At 44.1% G+C, this 21,178-nt stretch overlaps 1 protein-coding gene across 2 annotated transcripts in view; it reads right to left on the bottom strand.

Moving 5' to 3' along the window:
* LOC140191125 (adhesion G protein-coupled receptor E2-like) overlaps nt 1–15,245 on the bottom strand; it is a 95,763-nt gene extending 80,518 nt beyond the window's left edge. The window contains exon 1 of one of the 2 annotated variants that reach the window (XM_072248232.1): nt 15,160–15,245. In XM_072248232.1, coding sequence (XP_072104333.1) covers nt 15,160–15,184 — 25 coding nt within the window. In that variant the 5' untranslated portion in view covers nt 15,185–15,245. Of the gene's footprint in view, nt 1–12,486; nt 12,542–15,159 lie in introns of those variants that run through there. The other variant, XM_072248231.1, reaches the window with a different exon arrangement.
* Between the last annotated feature and the right edge of the window lie 5,933 nt (nt 15,246–21,178).

The raw sequence follows: 21,178 nt of genomic DNA, 5'->3' as shown, positions 1-21,178 counted from the left end.
TGGTGGCAGTGGGTCGGAGATCCTCAGAGTCGATAAGGTCAGCAATGGTGCACGAGACAATGGCCTGGTGCTCCTTAGTGGGGTCCTGTTCAACGGGCAAGTAAGAGGAGGTGTCTGAGAGTTGCTGTCTGGCCTCAGCAAGGTAGAGGTCAATCTGCCAGACTACTACAACACCCCACTTATCTGCGGGCTTGATGGTGAGGTGGGGTTCAGTGCGGAGAGAGTGGAGAGCTACACGTTCAGAGGGACTGAGGTTAGAATTGTAGAGATGAGTGTTGAAGTCGTTATGGTTTATGTCTCATTGGCAGTTAGTGATAAAAAGACCCAGAGCAGAGTGTCCAGGAAGAGAAGGAGGGTTGAAGACAGGAGAAGGGGTCATCGGTGCAGGCTGAAGAGTCCTTGCCAAAGAAGTAGGGACAGTGATGGCGACAATGGAAGAAGAGCTCGGCTTCACTGCGGGCATGGCGGGTGCAGGGGGACAAAGGTGAGGCTCTTACTGAGGGCAGGACGTTCCGCCTCAGAGAGGGGAAGGTCAGACAGAATTAAGAATATCCGGTATGGATGAGAACTGTGATCAGAGAAGGGAAGAAGTTTGGTAGTACCTGAGGAGGGAGGAGGGTTGGGGTGTTCAATTATCACCTCACTGTTCCAACTCATGGCCTGTAAGACACCACTAAATGTCTCTAGCAGTAAGGAGAAAGTAGGCATTCTGATGTGAGAGGGAAGAAGAGGGAGGCGCCGTGGACCCAGGAGACACGGGGTTGGGGAGAAGTGGTGGTTGGTGGGGAGGGGGCAGATGAGAGACTGGGGTTCTAACGACAGCGTGTAAAGTCTCAGCCTGGTTGTGCTGTCAGTTCAGGTCCAGGCTGGAGTCGGAAAGAGAGGTTGCGCAATTAGCAGTTTGAAGGTGTCTGGGGTCATTAGGACCAGCTTTGACAGCGGTGGAATCCAGGTTCTGAATTTTCTCGGGATTGCTGGACAGGATCTCTTGTAACTAAATCTCTTTGCCCTTGACTCTCCAGGCGAAAAGAAATCCCAGACTTTCCTTCCAAATTCCATCAGAGCCCAATTTAATCCCTGCAGCGCCAAATTGTGGTTCCTTGTATCCCATGGAAACCATTCTTGTGGCAATGCCTGATCTCCACTTCCTGCTGGAGACATTTAGTGGTGAATTACAGGCAGTGAGTTGGGACAGTGAGGTGATAAAGCTTTGATCAATACGAAATGTAAATGTAAACTAATTTGCCAGTAACTTTAGTAGAACTGTACACCAGCTTCTTTCTGATGTGCTCGCAAGTGCTGAGGAGGAATCCATCAGTCCCAATATCTCACAGAGTAATTCCAAGGCCACGTTGTCTGCTTCGTACTATCTCATACTCCAATGTCTAACAGGAGGTGGAGATCAGTGAGGGTACATGGACACAATTTGCTTGAATGCTTGCATTCAAAATATGAAATAAGATAATTACAGTATATTCAGTTTAAAAATATGTAGTTCCCCTTTACAAGTAACTTCACTTGAAGAAGTGGTTTGTTATCTATGTGCTGATGAATAATGTTTACTGACAGACCGAGAGTTTCACAAGGGTGGGGAAGATATCTAGAATCAGCAGCTTTAAAGCTCTTATTTTTGCATAGGGTTGAAGGAGTCTCTGCTGGCTCTCAGAGCAACCCCAACTATTGGCCAATCACCCATACTCTGTCCTACCACACACCTACAGTCAGGGCAAATTACAACGGCCAATTAGCCTCCAACCTGCACGATTTTGGGATGTTGGAGGAAACAAACTCATCATCAGGAAAACTGCAAACACCAATTCTTACGTTCTTGGCTCAACTCTTCAAAGATTAAACAAAAGAGATGCTGGAAATATTGAGCAACACGCGCAAGATGCTGGACGAACTCAGCAAGTCAGGCACATCTATGGAAGGAAGCAAACTCTCAACATTTTGGGCCAAGACAGTCCTGATGAAGAGTCTTGGCTTGAAACATCGACTGTTTACTTTCCTCCAAAGATGCTGTCCGAGTTTCTGAGTCCCTCCTTACAGTTTAAAATCTTTTTATGCTAAGGTAACTTAACCGAGGAATTGCTAGACATTGATAAAGAACCGTATAGCACAGTACAGGCCTTTCGGCCCAAAATGCTGTGCCGACATTTTAACTTATTCTAAGGACTATCTAACTCCTCCCTTCCACATAACCATCCACTTTTCTTTCATCCATGTGTGTTCCTGAGTGTATCTTAGTGTATCTTCCAGTTTAAGATGGTGCTGGTGAACCTCAGTGACCTCTGTCTGGGGGTTAACGAAACAAGGATAGCAACTAAATATTGTTAACCACACTTGTTCTGGAAAACAATCATCACAAGTAATTGTCTATAACTTCCCTTTGGATTTGGTGGCAATTTGATGTGACAGAACTGAGGAGAGGTGAGGTGGCGGACCCGTCAGCAAGACAGTGAGAGAGTGTGAAAGGTCGGGAATAGGGAATCGAAGCCACAGGGTCCAGGCACCAGACGGTATCAACGCGACTGAACACGATGTGCAGACGGAGGTTTGCAGGCTGAATCGAGACGGCAAAGTCAGCGTATCCATATGGCAGTACGCGGTGTTCGGATGGAAAGTTCAGCACTGGGCCACATTGAAAAGGTCAGGGTGTCGAGGCTTGGGACGAAGTATGAGCTGGTTCTGATCGCTGCCGCACAACGTTTCCTTGGCTCTGTGCTGGACTCTGGGACTTGCTTTATGGACTTCAGTTCAGAAACACTATTTGTGGTTACTGTCGGCATGATGTTTGCTTTTCATTGCACATTGTTTTCTTTTTATGGGTGATTTTACTCTTTTATCTTCTATGGGCATGATGTGGTTTTTATTCTCTGCACGTTGGGTGTTAGGTAGCTGTCCTTTTATTTATTTATATATATGTGGTTTGTTTTTGGGTTTTTTTGTCCTGTTGGGAGATAATCTCAAGGTTCTATAATGTGTGCGTACTTTTATAATAAATGTACTTTGAACTTTGAACCACCACCCCAACAACATATTCCACTCACCCAGCAATTGTTAGAGTTGGAATAATACTCATTCCCGACATTTATTCAGATCAAGGATCAAATGGATATGCTCAGAAACTGCAACTAAATGAGGGCAGGGATTTGATCATCCACTCAGTGTCACAAAGTAAATGTAGGGAGACAGGGCAGGAGAGGGTTAAACACAATCTAAATCTCCCTCTATACCAGGTGTTCACAACCTGGGGTCCATGGACTCCTCGGGAAAAGGTCAGGCTCCATGGCATAAAAAAGGGTCTGGAATCCCTGCTCAACACTACCCCATCAAATACTCCCAGAGCAGTGACAACATGGGTTAAATACAGAGTAACACTCCCTCTGTGCCATCCCATCAAACATATTCTGAGCAGGGGTATCATGGGTTAAATGCATGGTAAATCTCCCTCTGCAATGTACCACAAGCACATCTGATGCAGGGACATCATGTGGTAAGTACAGAATGAAGCTCCCTTCACATTGTCCCATAAATATATCATGGGCAGAGACAACATGAGTTATATTCAGAGTAAAGCTACCTCTACCACATCCAGTCAAACAGATGTGAGGGGGCAGACCAGAGGCTGAGGTCTGGGATGGAATTCCTTCAGAGGGACACGGATATGAGAGTCCAGCCTGGCTCAAGCTGTGAAGGAGCCAGTCCCGGGACAAAGGTACCAGGGTTTGAAGAGTCCACTAACAGACCTGCAGCTCATAAAGCACTAAAATGTGCAAAGGCCGCAGATAATTTGGAGTGTGAATCTCTCCAACACTACTCAACTCAATAACATGAACTGAACTGACTTCATTTACCCATCATCGTAAGACTGTATCCATTTACATCCTAAGCTTGAAGAAGCTTGGGTTTTATATATTTCCACACTTATATATGCATGAACTTTGCTAACCTGTTTGATTTATCTGATTTTTATATTACTGTATTGCATAGGTAGCTTTGGGTAACTTTAGGTAACTTTAACTTTACGTAATAAGGTAGCTTTAGATAACAGCAATACCAGACTCCAGGTGTTTTTCCATTTCTGCTGGTTCTTTAACCCGTTACGGGATATGTAACAAGGCCCTTCGGTATTCTGCTAAACTAATTAAACTAGTAATTAAACTGGACTAATGCGCAGGGGTGCCGCAGGGGTCAGTACTGGGCCCACAACTGTTCACGATAGACATTAACAATCTGGAAGAGGGGGCCGAGTGTGGTGTATCTAAGTTCGCTGATGATACTAAATTGAGTGGTAAATCAAACCGTGTAGAAGATATGGCGAGTCTGCAAAGAGATATAGATAAGTTATTTAGACATTCAGACATCGTACATTTTGATGGAGGTGTAATGTGAAGATTTTTACTCCTCATGTATGTGAAGGATGTAAGAAATAAAGTCATTTCAATTCAATTAAGTGAGTGGGCAAGAGTCTGGCAGATGGAGTAAATGTTGGTAAATGCGAGATCATCTACTTTGGAAGGGAAAATGAAAGAGCAGATTATCATATAAATGGTAAAACAAATTGCAGCACGCTGCTGTGTAGAGGGACTTGGGAATGCTTGTGCATGGATCACAAAAGACTGGTTTGCAGGTGCAGCAGGCTATCAAGAAGGCAAATGGGACGTTGGCCTTCATTGCGAGAGGGATTGAATTTAAGAGCAAGGAGGTTATGCTGCAACTATACAGGGTACTGGTGAGGTCGCATCTGGAGCACTCTATGCTGTTCTGGTCTCCTTTTCTTGAGGACGGATATACTGGCTTTGGAGGCGGTGCAGAGGAGGTTCACCCGGTTGATTCCAGAGATGAGGGGGTTAGACTATGAGGAGAGATTGAGTCACCTGGGACTGTACTCGCTGGAATTCAGAAAAATGAGGGGAGACCTTATAGACCATAAAGAACATAAATTGCAGGGTTGTTTATGGTGACATATATGTACATTGAAAATAAATTAGTTTGGATTTGAACTTTGAACTTTGATTTATATTCTGCTGTATCCTTTGGCAATCTTTTATATTATACATAACACCACCAATATTTTTTAAAATGATCTGTGAACTTACTAACCCACCCCCTCCACATTTTCATAGAAACATAGAAAACCTACAGCACAATACAGGCACTTCGGCCCACAAAATTGTGCCGAACATGTTCCTACCTTAGAAATTACTAGGCTTACCCACAGCCCTCTATTTTTCTAAGCTCCATGTACGTATCCTAAAGTCTCTTAAAAGACCCTATCGTAACCACCTCCACCACTATTGCCGGCAGCCCATTCCATGCACTCACCACTCTCTGAGTAAAATACTTACCCCTGACATCTCCTCTGTACCTACTCCCCAACACCTTAAACCTGTGCCCTCTTGTGGCAACCATTTGAGTCCTGGGAAAAGCCTCTGACTATCCACACGATCAATGCCTCTCATCATCTTATACACCTCTGTCAGGTCATCTCTCATCCTCCGTCATTCTAAGGAGAAAAGGCCGAGTTCACTCAACCTGTTTTCATAAGGCATGCTCCCCAATCCAGGCAACATCCTTGTAAATCTCCTCTGTACCCTTTCTATGGCTTCCACATCCTTCCTGCAGTGGGGGGAACGTCGACTCAGACTATGAGGCCAGTGTCGGGCACTTTCATGCCTTATAAGGCGCAGATTGGAAGCCTGTGTGGGGCGCCACTCCTTGCACTCCTGTAGTGTGGCGACCAGAACTGAGCACAGTACTCCAATTGGGGTCTGACCAGGGTCCTATATAGCTGCAACATTACCTCTCGGCTCCTAAATTCAATTCCATGATTAACGAAGGCCAATGCACCATACACCTTCTTAAACACAGAGTCAACCTGCGCAGCTGCTTTGAGCGTCCGATGCACTCGGACCCCAAGATCCGTCTGATCCTCCACACTGCCAAGAGTCTTATAATTAATGCCATATTCTGCCATCATATTTGACCTACCAAAATGAACCACTTCACACTTATCTGGGTTGAACTCCATCTGCCACTTCTCAGCCCAGTTTTGCATCCTATCAATATCCCGCTGTAACCTCGGACAGCCCTCCACACTATCCACAACACCTCCAACCTTTGTGCCATCAGCAAATGTACTAACCCAATCCTCCACTTCCTCATCCAGGTCATTGATAAAAATCATGAAGAGTAAGGGTCCCAGAACAGATCCCTGAGTCACACCACTGATCACTGACCAGTGTGTGTTTTCATTAAAGTTATTTCTATATATCATGAAAAACTGAGGTCTTAGCTTTGATCCCTGTGGAATACCACTGGCTACGGACCTCCAGTCAGAATAACACCCCTCTACCACTACTTACTGTCTTCTATGATCAAGTCAACTTTGAATCCAATCAGATCGCCTGGGTCTGCACTCGCTGGAATTCAGAAGGATGAGAGGAGATCTTATAGAAACATGTAAAATTATGAAATGGATAGATAAGACAGAGGAAGGAGAGTTGTTTCCACTGACAGGTGGGACTAGAACTAGGGGACGTAGCCTTAAGATTCAGGGGAGTAGATTTAGGATGGAGATGAGGAGGAACTGCTTTTCCCAGAGGGTGGTGAATCTGTGGAATTCTCTGCCCAATGAAGCAGCGGAAACTACCTCAGTAAATATATTTAATACAAGGTTTGATAGATTTTTGCACAGTAGTGAAATTAAGGGTTATGGAGAAAAGGCAAGTAGGTGGAGATGAGTCCATGGTCAGATCAGCCATGACCTTATTGAATGGTGGAGCAGGCTCGACAGGCCAGATGGCCTACTCCTGCTCCTATTTCTAATGTTCTTATGTTCTTATGTATCAGCTCTTCATCGATCTAATGTGCCTTAATCTTCTGGATCAGCCGACCATGAGAGACCTTGTCAAAACCTTTCTAAACTCCATGTCTATAAGATCTATAGCCTTACCCTTAACAGTTATCTTCATGATCTCCTGGAAATCTCAAGCAAGTCTGTAAGACTTCCCTCACAAATCCATGCTGACTCTTCCTAATGTCAATGCTTTTCCAGTTGTGAATTGCTCTGTCCCTCAACATTTTCTCCAGTGGTTTCCCTACCACTTATGTAATGTTCACCAGCCTGGAATTTCATGATTTGCCTCATTGCCCTTCTGAAATAGCAGAACAACACTGAAGTTCAAAATAAATTTAGTATCAAAGTACGTACATGTCACCATATACTACCTTGAGATTCATATTCTTCAAGCATTTTCAGAACAGAGAACGACGATGGAGTCAATGAAAAACTACACACATTTATTGTTATTTATCCATTTAATTATTTACATTTTGTATTTCACAGTTTGTCTTCTCTTGCACATTGGTTGTTTGTTAGTCTTGGTGTGCGTTTTTCATTGATTCTATTGTACTTCTTTGTCGTACTGTGAATGCTTGCAAGTAAATGAATCTCAGGGTAGTATTTGGTGACATATACATACCTGGACAAGCAATTTATTTTGAACTTTGAACAGAGACTGACAAACAACCAATGTGGAAAAGAAGACAAACTCCTAGCTATTCTCCAGTGTTCTGCGAACTCACCTGTAGCTAAAAAGGATAGAAACGTCTCTGTCAAGACCCCAGCAATCTTAAGGTTATAAATGTAACCTTATAAATGTACGGTTGTACATTTCGGAAAAAGAAATAATCGGGCAGATTATTATTTAGATGGGGAGAAAATTCAAAAATCGGAAGGGCAAAGGGACTTGGGGGTCCTCATGCAGGATACCCTAAAGGTTAACCACCAAGTTGGATTGGCGGTAAGGAAAGCGAATGCTATGTTGGCATTCATTTCAAGAGGAATAGTGTATAAGAGTAAGGAGGTGTTGATGAGGCTCTATGGGGCATTAGTGAGACCTCATTTGGAATACTGTGTGCAGTTTTGGGTCCCCTATCTTAGAAAGGATATACTGATGTTGGAGAGAGTTCAGAGAAGATTTACGAGGATGATTCCTGGAATGCAGGGGCTAACATATGAAGAGCGTCTGTCGGCTCTTGGATTGTATTCATTAGAGTATAGAAGAATGAGAGGGGATCTCATAGGAATGTTTCGAATGTTGAAAGGGTTGGACAGAGTAGATGTGGAAAGGTTGTTTCCCTTGGTGGGTGAGTCCAGGACTAGAGGCCATAGTCTTAGAATTAGAGGGTACCCAGTTAAAACAGAGATGAGGAGAAATTTTTTTAGCCAGAGGGTCGTGGATTTGTGGAATTCGTTGCCACATATGGCTGTGGAGGCCAATCATTGAGGGAGTTTAAGGAGGAGATTGACAGGTAACTTATTAGTCAGGGTATCAAGGGATATGGGGAAAAAGCCGGAAATTGGAACTAGATGGGTGAATAGTTTAGCTCATGGGGGAGCTGCGGAGCAGACTTGATGGGCCGAATGGCCCTCTTCTGCTCCTTTGTCTTGTGATCTTGTGATCTTGTGATAAACCTTTATGTTTATAGCATGGAAACAGGCCCTTCAGCCCAACTGGTCCATGCTGAATACAGCATCCTCCCTGCTAGTTCCAGTTGCCTGCATCTGGCCCCTAACCCTCCAAGCCCTTCCACACCTCCCCCCATGTACCTATCAAAATACCTCTTTAATGTTGCAATTGTGCCCACCTTGACCACTTTCTCTGACAGCTCACTCCAGGTGCTCACTACCCTCCGTGGAAAGAAGTTACCTTTACACGAGCATGGTGAGAATTCCCCATCACACATCAATGACCCCGTCTCACGTCTTCAACCACCCTCTTCTTCCTGGACACCTTGCTCTGCTCTTCAAAGTTCAGAGTAAATATTTTACTGTATCAAAGTACATAGATGCTACCATATACTACCCGGAGATTAATTTTCTCGTGGGCATTCACAGCAGATGCAAAGAAGCACAATATAATCAATGAATGCTACACACAAAGACGGACAAACAACCAATGTGCGGAAGAAGACAAACTGTGCAAATCCAAAACAAAACAAATAATAATAAATACATAAATAAATAAGTAAAATTTGAACCTCGAGCCCTTTGAGTGTACTGGCCTCCAGTCTCTCCGCACCAATCCCAACCTTTCCATCAAAACTGCTGAAGAAGCATTTAAATTAAAGTTTGGACTTCTGGTTGGCAGCCGCATGATGGGCGCTCTGTCCTGCTTTTTATCTCCACACTCCTTCTTCCCCCTTTGCTCATACCAAACTGTTGGACTTTTTGTTCTTCCCCCTGCCTGCGACTGTGCTCACTTCACAATGACCTCAAAGAGTACTAAACGCAGGAAAAAAGACGATTCGGCAGCTGGCTTGACAGTAGAGGCTTATCTCTACGCTACTGGACCAACACCCTGAGGCATTAGCGGCCGAATTTAAATCTTCTTTCAGCCTGCTGGAAATGAAACTTGACCAAATCCAATGCAAAGTGGAGGACCACGGGCAACGCCTACCCTCTTTCGAGCTCGCTACGTACGACCTGAGCCAGCGCGTCAGTGAGCTGGAAAACATCTGCTCCAGCTTACATGAAAACAATATCAAGCTAAAGTTACTGACTGGGATGGCCGGAGCAGACGGCAGAAACGCTTCCTGGGCCTGCCAGAATCTACTGAAGGCGGACGTCCTACTGAATTTTTTTTCCAGTCTGCTTTGTGAGATCTTTGGGAAGGAGATGCTCCCATCCCCACCGGAGATTGATAGACCCCACCGTTCACTAGCAGCTAAACCAGCCCCCAGGACAGAGACCACGCCCGGTCATTCTTCGCTTGCACCGCTACCAGATTGAAGATCTCCTGGTTAGAGAGGCCTGGCGGAGAGGGAAGCTAGAATATCGCGGCCAGCAGATTCGGGTTGTGGAGGGCTACTCTCCCGAAGTTTTGAGCCTGTGAGCCGAGTACAGAGAAGTAATGATGGAACTATACAACCCAGGACTTAGGCCTTCCCTACTATACCCTGCATGGCTCTGTATCACACTTCCCAGCGGTGACAAGAACTGGCTACGCTCGGTAGACGAAGCACGGAAATGCATCGACAGCCTCCCCACGACACCAAATTATTCATAAAATACTTTTCTCCCATACCCTCTGCCAGGTAATATTAGCAGTGCTTGGACAGCGAGGTCTGGTCTGACTTGGTCGGGTTAGGTACTGACTACCATGATAGGTGGAACAATAATCACTCAGACTGTTCTCCTGAGAGACTATTTCCTTTTACCTTCAACTCAGTGAACTCTACAACCTTTTGTGGGAAGAGCACTGAGTAAAGTCTGTTTATTTTTTATTTTTTTCTTCAAATATCAGTTTATATTTCTGTTCTATGGTTCATTTTTCAGAGCCATGTTTAATAAACTTTGGGGGAATTGTTCTGTCTCTCACTAAGCACAATGTCAGTTTAGGAGTGTTGAATTCTTACTGTTTCCTTTAAATATCAATAACGGAGTTGAAGATGATGCTACGGGTGACAGGAAATTGTACTGTTGGATTGTTATCATTCTTAAGAAAATGCTGCTGTGCTCTCTGGCAGCTGTCTTGTTGTGGGTTGGGGAGGGGGGGTACTCCAATGCCAGTACTGTTTTAAGAATCCTTAGAAGTCCTTGTTATACTGGATTTATTTCTGCCCTGTTTCTCTTTGCCTCAGAGCTGATACCCGAAATCTTGACACCGCTTATGCCTACCAACCTGTATCTCTTTTAAAGGAGAATGGTTAGACCGTTAAATTTTGTAAACTGGAATGTCAGGGGGCTGAATCACCCTGTTGAAAGAAGGAAGGTGTTCTCACATCTCAAACAGATTAATACAGCAATTGCATTTCGACAAGAATCACCCATTCTCAGTTCTGACAATTCCCGTCTTATGTCACGATGGGCGGGGCAGTACTTCCACTCCATTTTTCAGGCTAAAGCCGGGGGGGGCGGGGGGGGGAGGGGGTGTCTTAATTCTCATAAATCAAAACATTCCCTTTGAGCTCCACAACATAATATCAGATACAAATGACCATTTTGTCATTGTCTTGGGGAAATTATATAATATATTGGTAGTGTTGGCTAACATATATGCTCCTAACTTGGATGATGTGGACTTCTTTGAACATTTTTTTTCTGCACAGCCTGATCTGAGTTCATACTCTCTTATAGTAGGCGGAGACTTCAACTGTTGGTTAGATCCAGTATTGGATTGATCGTTTCCTATTCCTAGAGTACTAAGCAAATCTGCCTCATTAATTCAGTCCTTCCTCTCCAACTATGGCATCTCTGATGTATGGCGCTTTCTCCACCCAAATAAGAGAGATTATTCTTTCTTCTCACACGTCCATCATACTTTTTCTAGAATTGACTAATTTTCTAATTGATAACCAGCTGATTCCATCTGTCCATTCCTGAGCTTATCTGAGTATAGTGATATCAGACCACGCTCCTGTTGTCCTGTCTATAATTCTTCCTGGCCTTCCTCAAATAAATAAGCATTGGCATTTTAATTCGACCTTACTGTCAGATAATGATTTTGTAAAATTTATGAAGGACCAGATAATCTTTTTTCTTAATACCAATACGTCACCTGAAACCTCAGGCCTGCTTGTTTGGGATGCTTTGAAAGCATACCTCAGGGGTCAAATAATTTCCTACACTGCGAACATGAAAAGAAAGACCCATAAAGAACGACTAGATCTGGCCAATCAAATTAAGGAAATAGACCAACAATATGCACAAATTAAAAATCTGGAGCTGTACAAAAAACGAGTGAAACTTCAAACTAAATTTGATCTTATTTCCACTCACCCAATTGAACGCCTACTTTTGAAGAGCAAGAGCCAGTTCTATATGCATGGTGACCAATCTGGTAAATTTTTAGCAACCAATTAAGGGGCCTCAAAGCCAAACAGCACATCACAAAAATTCGAATGGAAAATGGAAGCATCACCTCGAATCATTCTGAAATCAGCAACACATTCAGGAATTTTTACCCAACTTTACACTTCTGAATCCCCAAATGATAACATTTCAGTCGAGAATTTTTTAAACAGCTTAAATATCCCCACACTTTCTCCTGATCTCAAAATGAGACTGAATGAGCCAATATCATTCCAGGAAATATCCTCAGCCACCTCGTTACAGCAGACTGGTAAATCTCCCGGACCGGACGGGTTCCCTGTAGAATTCTTTAAATCATTTTCGTCACTGCTCTTACCTCAACTAACCTTGGTTCTATCTGATTCGTTTATACAAGGTAAACTGCCAGCATCATTTAATGAGGGAATGCATCATTCTTCTAGCGAGGAGAGGCAAAGATCCAACAGAGTGCTCCTCATAGAGGCCAATCTCTCTGTTAGATATCAATGTCAAAATCTTAGCTAAAGTTTTGGCCCGTAGACTGGAGAACATCTTACCCTCAATTATTTCCGAAGACCAAACCGGTTTTGTCAAAAATCGCCTCCCCTTTTTTAACATACGCCGCTTCTTGAATGTATTATACTCACCTTCATTTGGGATCCCTGAATGTGTCATCTCCTTTAACGCAGAGAAAGTGTTCGACCGTGTGGAATGGGAGTACCTCTTTGCTGCTTTAGAAAAATTTGATTTTGGACCATGTTTTATCACGTGGATTAAACTGTTATATTCGCGTCCCACCACCTCTGTTTTGACCAACTCTCAGCAATCCCAACCTTTCAACCTCAAACGTGGAACCTGCCTTGGTCATATCGTCCTACCTATGCCCCTTAAGCCCTTTACTTTTCGTTCTGGCCGTAGAGCCACTGGCAATTGCGTCCCGCAATTGTGCGGATCTGACGGAGATTTGGAAGGAGGGAGTTAAGCACAAAGTCTCCCTTTATGCTGACGTCTTTTACTTTTCATATCAAACCCGATAACCTCCTTACCTCCCCCCCCTCCCCATGTTCTCACTCCTTAACAAATTTAGCCAGTTTTCAGGATACAAACTTAATTTACACAAGAGCAAACTTTTTCCAATAAATGGAGAAGCGCAAGCATCAGAGTTTCATAACCTCCCTTTTAAGGTAGTGAGTAACCAATTTACTTACATTGGCATCACAGTAACAAGGATACATCAGCGTCTTTTTGGAGAAAATTTCATTAATTTGTTAAATCATACAAAACAGAGCCTAGCGCAGTGGTTACCCCTGTCCATATCCCGGATGGGCCGAATTAATGTTGTCAAAATGAACATCCTTCCTAAATTCTTATACCTTTTTCAATCTATACCAACTTTCATTCCTAAAGCCTTCTTTGACTCGCTAGACTCAGTCATATTGTCGTACCTATGGAAGGGCAAGCATCCCCAGCTGAATAAAGTCTATCTTCAAAAATCTAAAAGTGTTGGGGGCATGGCTTTGCCCAGTTTCTGTTTATATTACTGGGCAGCTAACATACGCTGTCTCATCTTTTGGTCTCATTCTTACAACCAATCTGACTGCCCAAAATGGGTGGCAATGGAGCTAAACTCTATTAAGAATTTCTCCATCTTCACACTTCTTGGATCCGCACTCCCTTTTCTTATGCCTAAACCAATTGTTAATCCTGTTATCAGGCACACCCTGAGAGTATGGGCTCAGTTCAGAAAGCATAGTGGTCTCCGTGGCTTCTCTCTTTCAAGTCCTATTCTGCATAATCATCCCTTCCAACCTTCTATACATGTTTCAACATTTCGAGACTGGTAGGGCATCAGGCACTTTAAAGATATTTTTATAGACAACTGCTTTGCATCATTTGAGTAACTGTCTGTAAAGTTTAATGTACCCAACACTCATTTCTTCAGAAATTTGCAAATTAGACCTTTTATCAGCCCTTTGTTATCAAGCTTCCCTGAGGCACCCGACATAAACGCCGTTGATATGTTTCTCTGCATGAATCCATTGCACAAAGGTCTAAAATCTGCTATTTGCAACAAGCTAGCGGTCCTGAGGCAAGCCCCCCCCCCCCCGACAAAATTAAAACTGCTTGGGAGCAAGACTTAAATTTCTCACTGTCAGACGATGTATGGGATTCAGTTCTTAAGTTAGTTAACTAACCTCTTTATGAGCCCGCCACTGCTTGTTACAGTTCAAGGTCGTACACAGGTCCCATATGTCTAAAACTAAATTAACTGGTATTTACCCAGATGTTAATCCCTGCTGCGACAAATGCAAAAGGGGCGAGACTTCCCTTATTCACATGTACTGGACATGCCCCAGCTTGGAAAAATACTGGAAAGATGTTTTCCAAACTCTATCCCAAATACTTAATTACAATGTGGAACCTGACCCTTTGATTGCTCTTTTCGGCACCTCCGGAGAGGGGGATACGCACCTAAGTCCGACCAAACGTTGCACACTGTCTTTTGCCTCTCTGTTGGCCAGGCGCGCAGTCTTGCTCCGGTGGAGGGATGCTGCCCCGCCCACCCACGCGCTGTCGCTCAGGGACATCATATCCAGTCCAAACCTTGAGAAGATCCATTATTCAATTCTCAACTCGGACATAAAGTTCCAAATGGTGTGGGGACCCTTTCTTGAATATTTTCAGAACTCCCAGCCAAACTAAAGGTCCATCCTTTCTTCCTTTCCTCTGCACATAAATCCCTGACTTCCAGCATTTCCCGGTAAAATTCTACGGAACCAGACTCGTAAACATACATCAGTCTATATATTAGGAAAATACACCTTCTCTATACCAATGCAGCTCTGTGGGGAAAAAGGTTCTGTTTAACCCTTTTTGCTAATTCAATGATGGTTTGGAGTTGGGGATTGGGAGGGGTGGGTCGGGGCAGGGTGGCAACCAAAGCATGATTTTACTATGGTGCATCTCTTACATAGGTGTGAATTGTACGTTTGATACATTTGTTATGAACTGCACAAACCTCCTTTATACTATGCTGTCTTTATTTAAAAAAACAATAAAAATATTTTAAAAACTGCTGAAAAAAGGGAGTACTGTTGTAGTCTTGAAAATGCAAAGGAATAGACAAGCAACAGGAATATGATGAGGAAAGAATGGAGAGTGGATGAAGAGGGGAGGGGAGGGAGAGTCTAGGAAAATTGGAAATGGGGGGGAGGAAAGGAAGCAGGGAGGGGGAGGGGAAGGGAGGGAGAGGAGTGGAGAGGGGAGCAAAAAGAGTGGACCAGAGATAGAAAGAGAAATATTCCAGAATTGACACTTACCCAGAAGAAGCAGGCAGCTGCTCATGTTGCCGAGACCCAATCTCTATACACCTCGCCCTTTCTAGTGTCAGCTGTCACCGTGAGCTCTGGGTTTTATACTCTGTATAATCTCACCATCACACTGACTACACAGTGGAAAAGGAAATGAAACCCTCTTCCTGAAGACGTCGAAAGGGAAGAGTCCTGATGAAAGTCTCAGCCCAAAACATGAACTCCTTCTTCCCCTCCATAAATGCTGAGTTCCTCCTGCATTTTGAGTGTGTTTGACTGAATTTTCAGCATCTGCACAATCTCTTGTGTGAAGTTGGGCATCGTGGGGTTGTGGCCCAACCATCAATTCAATAGGGGACAAAATACCTGGTCAGGATCAGTACACCAAGTCATCAGTCTGGCACCTGGAAGCACGGTAGATACAACACTCTCTGTCCCAGTGAATAGATCAGTGTGAGCAGGGTGGACTTGTTAATTAGCAGCCACAGGAATGTATCTGTCACTCAGGGGTGGTGGTTCACAATAACAGAACAAGTGAGAACAAATAAACACAAGAGTTTGTGCAAATGCAGAATATCTTGAGCAAAGCACACAATACACACTGGAGGAACTTAACAAATTAATTGAATAGTTACATTAAACAAGTAGAGCAAAATTAAAAATAAAAACAGTAGTGAGATTATGTTCATGGTTCAATGGCCATTCTGAAAGCGATGTCAGAGGGGAGGAATTGTTTCTGAATTGTTGACTGTTTGCCTTCAGGCTTCTGTACCTCCTTCCTGATGGTAGCAATGAGAACAAGGCATGACCTGGGGGTCATTATGATGGATGCCACCTTTTTGAGGCATCACTCCTGGAAGATGTGATGGATACCACGGAGGCCATTTCTCATGTTGGAGCTGACTGAGTTTACAACTTTCTGCAGTTATTTTGATCCTGCACAATAGCTCCCCCACCCCCATACTGGATGGTGATGAACCCAGTTAAAATGCTCTCCATGGTACATCAGTAGAAATTTGTGATGTCTTTGGTGACAGACCAAATTTCCTCTAACTCTTAATGAATATAGCCGCTGTCCTGCCTTCTTTGTAGCTGCATTGGTATGTTGGGTCCAGGACAGATCCTCAGAGACACTGACACCCAGGAACTTGGAATTGCTTACACTTCCCATTTCTGATCCCTCAATGACAGCTTGTGAGTGTTACCTCATCTTACCCTTTCTGTAGTCCACAATCAGCTCTTTGGTTTGACTGATCTTGAGAGCAAGGCTGTTGCTGTGACACTGCACAAGTAGGTGACGAATCTCACTCCTTTACACCTTTTTGTCACCATCTGGAATTCTGCCAACGATGGTTGTATCATCAGCAAATTTATGGATGGCATTTGAGGAATGCCTGGCCACACAGCCATGGGTGTAGAGACAGTAAAACCATGAGCTAAGCATTCATCCAATGAGGTGCACCAGTGTTGATTGTTAGTGAGTTGGAGATGTTATTTCTGATTTGTACAGATTGTGGCCTTCCAGTTAGGAAGTTGAGGATCCAATTGCAGAGGGAGGTATAGAGGTCCAGATTCTGGAAATTTTCGATCAGAAGTATGGGAACGAACATGTTAAATGTTGAGCTGCAGTCAAAAGACAGCACTCTGGCATAGATATTTGTATTGTCCAGTAGGTCTAAGGCTGCATGAGGAGCCAATGAGATCACATCCACCCTAGACCTATTGTGGCGATGGGCAAATTGCACTGGGTCCAGGTTGTTGATGAGATGGGAGTTAACCCCTATAGTCATAACTAACCTCTCAAACCACTTCATCACCGAATAAGTCCGTGCTACTGGATGATAGCCTTTAAGGCAGCTCACCCTGGTCTTGGGCACTAGGAATTCTCACTGCAGCAATGAGAGTTTGAAAATCTCTCCCAATCAGCTCAGGATCCTTCATCAATGAAGGGGGAAGAAGTCAGAATAAGAAGGTGGGGGAGGGGAAGGAGTACAAGCTGTCAGGTGATAGGTGAGACCAGGTGAAGGGGAAGGTGAGTGTGTGGGGGAGGGGGATGACGTCACAAACTGGGAAGTGATATTGGAAGAGGTAAAGGACTGGTAAAGTAAAACCACAGTGGAACCAAAATAGAGTGATGAGCAGGTGAGGAGAAGGAGCAAGAGGGTAACCAGAATGGAAAAATAGAAAAGGAGGGAGGGAAAGTGAGGAGGGAGAAAGGTAACTTCATATAATTCCCCCTTCCCCTTTATCTCTTTTTCCATTCCCGTGGTTACCTTCTTACCCCTTTTCCTCCCTCTGTTACACCTTCCCATCTCCTCCCTCTATTCCCCCTCCCTCCTTCCCTTTCTTCCATGGTCCACTGTCCTCCCTCATCAGATTCCTTCTTCTTCTTCAGCTCTTTATCTCTTCCACCTATTTCCCCACCCATTTTCCTACTTCATCCCTCCTACTCACCTTCCCCTTCACCTGGTCTCACCTATCACCTACCAGCTTGTTTCCCATCCCCTCCCCTCCCCCACCTTCTTGGTAATGCCCCTTTTCTTTCCAGTCCAGAAGAGAGTCTCATCTCAAAATATCGACTTTCTATTCTCCTCCAGAGACGATACATGACCTGTTGAGTTTCAGTAATGAGTTCCAGCTGCTGGAATGATTCAAACTGCGCGAGGAGCTTCAAAATGGAAGTCCTGAATAAGTTTTATTTGTTTCACTGATATTTGGACTTCTGCAGTTATAGTGACCATAACATTGAGGGTTATTGTGTAAACATAATTAACATCCTTCAACAAATGAAGGTTATGGTCACCACCCAGTCCAAACAACGTACAGTAAGCGATTAATTTTGTCCCTGCTACTCTAAAACCATTGTGAGAAGGATGTGGAAGAGATAAGCAAGAAATTTACAGAATCTGGGTTCAAGGCTTGGGCTGATGTTTAGATCAGCTCTGGGCACTGAAAACACAGGATACGGTGTGAATGGGGAGTGAGGACATTAGAGCACTGTGAAAACCACTTTAACAGCATCCACATCTCCCGCTGACTGCTCCTACCCTTCAAAGAGCTGCTGCTGGGAGGGCTTGCTGGAAAATGACTGCATCCAGGGCAGGAGGTGCCACTCTCACACTGTTAGCTGCTAAAAGTTTGTAAGTTTGTTATCACTCAGAAAACCACCAACATGCACCAACATCCATGTATGGAGGGGTGTGGGGGAGAAGATCTGCAGCCTGCATTTTGCCTCCGGAGACGGCAAGGAGCGATGTTGTGTTGAATCCATTTTGTTTATATTTTTGTCCAATAACCTATACTCAGTGGCCACTTTATGAGTTACCTCCTGTACACAATAAGGTGGCCATGAAATGTATGTTCTTGGTTTTCTGCTGCTGTAGCACACCCACTTCACATAAAATGTGTTCTGCATTCAGAGATGCTCTTCTGTACAGCAATGTTGCAATGCATAGTTATTTGAATTACTGTTACCTTCCTGTCATCTCGAACCAGTCTGGCCATTCTCCTCTGGCGTCTCTCAGTAACAAGATGTTTTTCACCCACAGAACTGTTACTCACTGAATGGTTTTAGTTTTTCACACCATTCTCTGTCAACCCTGGAGACTGTTGTGTGTGAAAATACCAGGAAATCAACTCCTTCTGAGAAACTCAAACCACCCCGTTTGGCAACAAAAATCATTCCGCAATCAGTCACTTAAATCATTTTTCATTCCCATTCTGACGTTCGGTCTGAACCTTTTGACCCTGTCTGCATGCTTTTATGCATTGAGTTGCCACATGATTGGCAGATGTGATACTCACTTTAATGGGCAGGTATACAGGTGTAGCTAATAAAATGGCCACTGAGTGTGTGTCCCATAGTGGTGGACAGCTTCACCATGGGGAAATGGTTTTGTACTTTCTGCCCTAGTTATGCTGCCTGTGAGTTCCAGTTAAAATAAGATCAGATGTGATCCGTGAGGAACTGATTCTTGCTGCTGTTTCCTGATGGTGAGGAAGTGCAATGATCAGTAACTTTTGCAGTGTTGGGTTGGACTGGGGCAACGCTATCACAGCTCAGGGTGTAAGAGTTCAGAGTTCAATTCCAGTGCTGTCTGTAAGGAGTTCATACATACCCCCCGTGGGTTTCCTCCTGGTGCTCTGGTTGCCTCCACAGTCCAAAAAAGCACTGATTGGTGGGTTAATTGGTCATTGTAAATTGTCCTGTGATTGGACTCGGGTTAAATCGGTGGTTTGCTGGGAAGAGTAGTTTGTTTGGCCAGAAGGGCCTGTTCCATCCACACTGTATCTCTACATAAAATAAACAAAGTAATTGTTATTCCCTTGTAGTTTAATTTTCTTATGCTTGCTAGTATTTTATATAATTAACTATATACATGTAATTGCTCTTTGTGTTTTTAGTGCCTTTGCATCATTCTAGAAACTTCTCAGTTTCGGTGGTGGGAATCACATTACTTGAATCGGGGCTTTCTTATTGATTAATCTAGGCAATGGAATTTGAGTGGTACTGGTATAAGAAGACCAGACCATGTTGGTTTGTTCTCTTTTGTCTCATCTTCCCTTGGCCACTGGGCTTTGCTTTTGCTCTCCACTATCGTCCTTTCCCCTCATTTGCTTTGATCTTGTAACAATTAATCAAATGATCGTAAGTGACAAGTCTTATGCCTCATTCTTGAACTCGGAAGTGGTGAATTGCAAAAACATCAGAATACGACTCAGAGACAGCAGACATCACACCACGAGTAGTTAAATCTATCACCTCCTTATCTCCTTTGCAATGTGTGTGTGTCTCTGCAATCAGACTTATGTTGTGATATTTGTTGAGTTGTGGTAAAAGTACAGTGCAAAATATTATATATGAATAAATTAAATTAACTGCAAAAAGAGAGTAAAAATAGCCAGGAGCACATCATCTCCTTCGATCGTCTTCACGGAATGCTGTCTCAATAAAGTGGGGACTTTGTCAAGAATTCCTGCCACCCTTTGCTATTCCCTTTTCTCTCTTCTACCTTCTGGGAGGAGATACAGGATCTTGAAAGCCCGGAACTCTGGCCTCAAAAACAGATTCTCCCCCACTGCAATCTGATTCCTGAACCAGTCACCTCTTTCACACACCCTTCCCGGTGATGCTACCACATGCTCGGACTCTTCACTCTACCTCTCTCGGTACCTTTCGCATTGCTTTCAGTACCATTTCAGAATGCATGGCCATCGTTCTGTCATTCTGTTGTCCTGTGCTCATGTTGGATTTACATTCAGTGACCGCTTTATGAGGTGCACCTGCACACCTGCCCTTTAATGCAAGTATTGAATCGAATCGACTTTATTACATCCTTCATATACATGAGGAGTAAAAAGCTTCATGTTACGTCTCTGTCTAAATGTGCAATGCACAATTTATACTAAATATTACGTACATCAGGATAGCCTGTCATGGTCGGTCCGTGAAGTCTGCATTCCAGTTCAAGGTCTGGTCCATGAACCCTGGACTCCGGGTCTTCCGGCTGTCCCTTTTTTCAGTTGGGCTTAATCATAGGCACCTGATGCTCGTCTTGGGGCTGGGAATATAAGTGGCCCTGGGTTGGAGTGTGGGTGCTGGTTTGTCTTGTCAGTATCCTGTCCTTGCCTCTGTGGGGAAAGTCAGGCTATCTTTGCTGTTACCCTGAGGCTGGACTTTCCCCTCCCCCTCCCAAAGCCTTGCCTGCAACCTGTGTCTGGAGCCTTTGCCTGCAACCTGTGTCTAGTTTAACCACCAGAGCCTTGCTGTGTTAAGATAAGGTACTGTCTATTGTTGAGTTGGAACTGTCTCAGTGTCCACGCCTTCGCTAGGTAGGTCTAGCTGTTTGCCGCTACCTAGTGTTGGGAACCGTCTCTGTGTCCATGCCTTTGCTAGGTAGGTCTGGCCGTTTGCCGCTACTTTGTGTTTGGAACCATCTCGTCGTGTTCAGCATCCTGTGTGGAGCCCTGGCCCCAAGTCCTGTTCCCAAGGAGGGGTGCCGGCTCTGTGTTCCATGTCCCTGTGTTC

The sequence above is a fragment of the Mobula birostris genome, chromosome 32 (genome assembly GCF_030028105.1).
Source record: "Mobula birostris isolate sMobBir1 chromosome 32, sMobBir1.hap1, whole genome shotgun sequence".
Lineage (NCBI taxonomy): Eukaryota > Metazoa > Chordata > Chondrichthyes > Myliobatiformes > Myliobatidae > Mobula > Mobula birostris.
The sequence above is the reverse complement of the archived record's forward strand: the minus strand, read 5'-3'. Positions and strand labels throughout refer to the sequence as shown.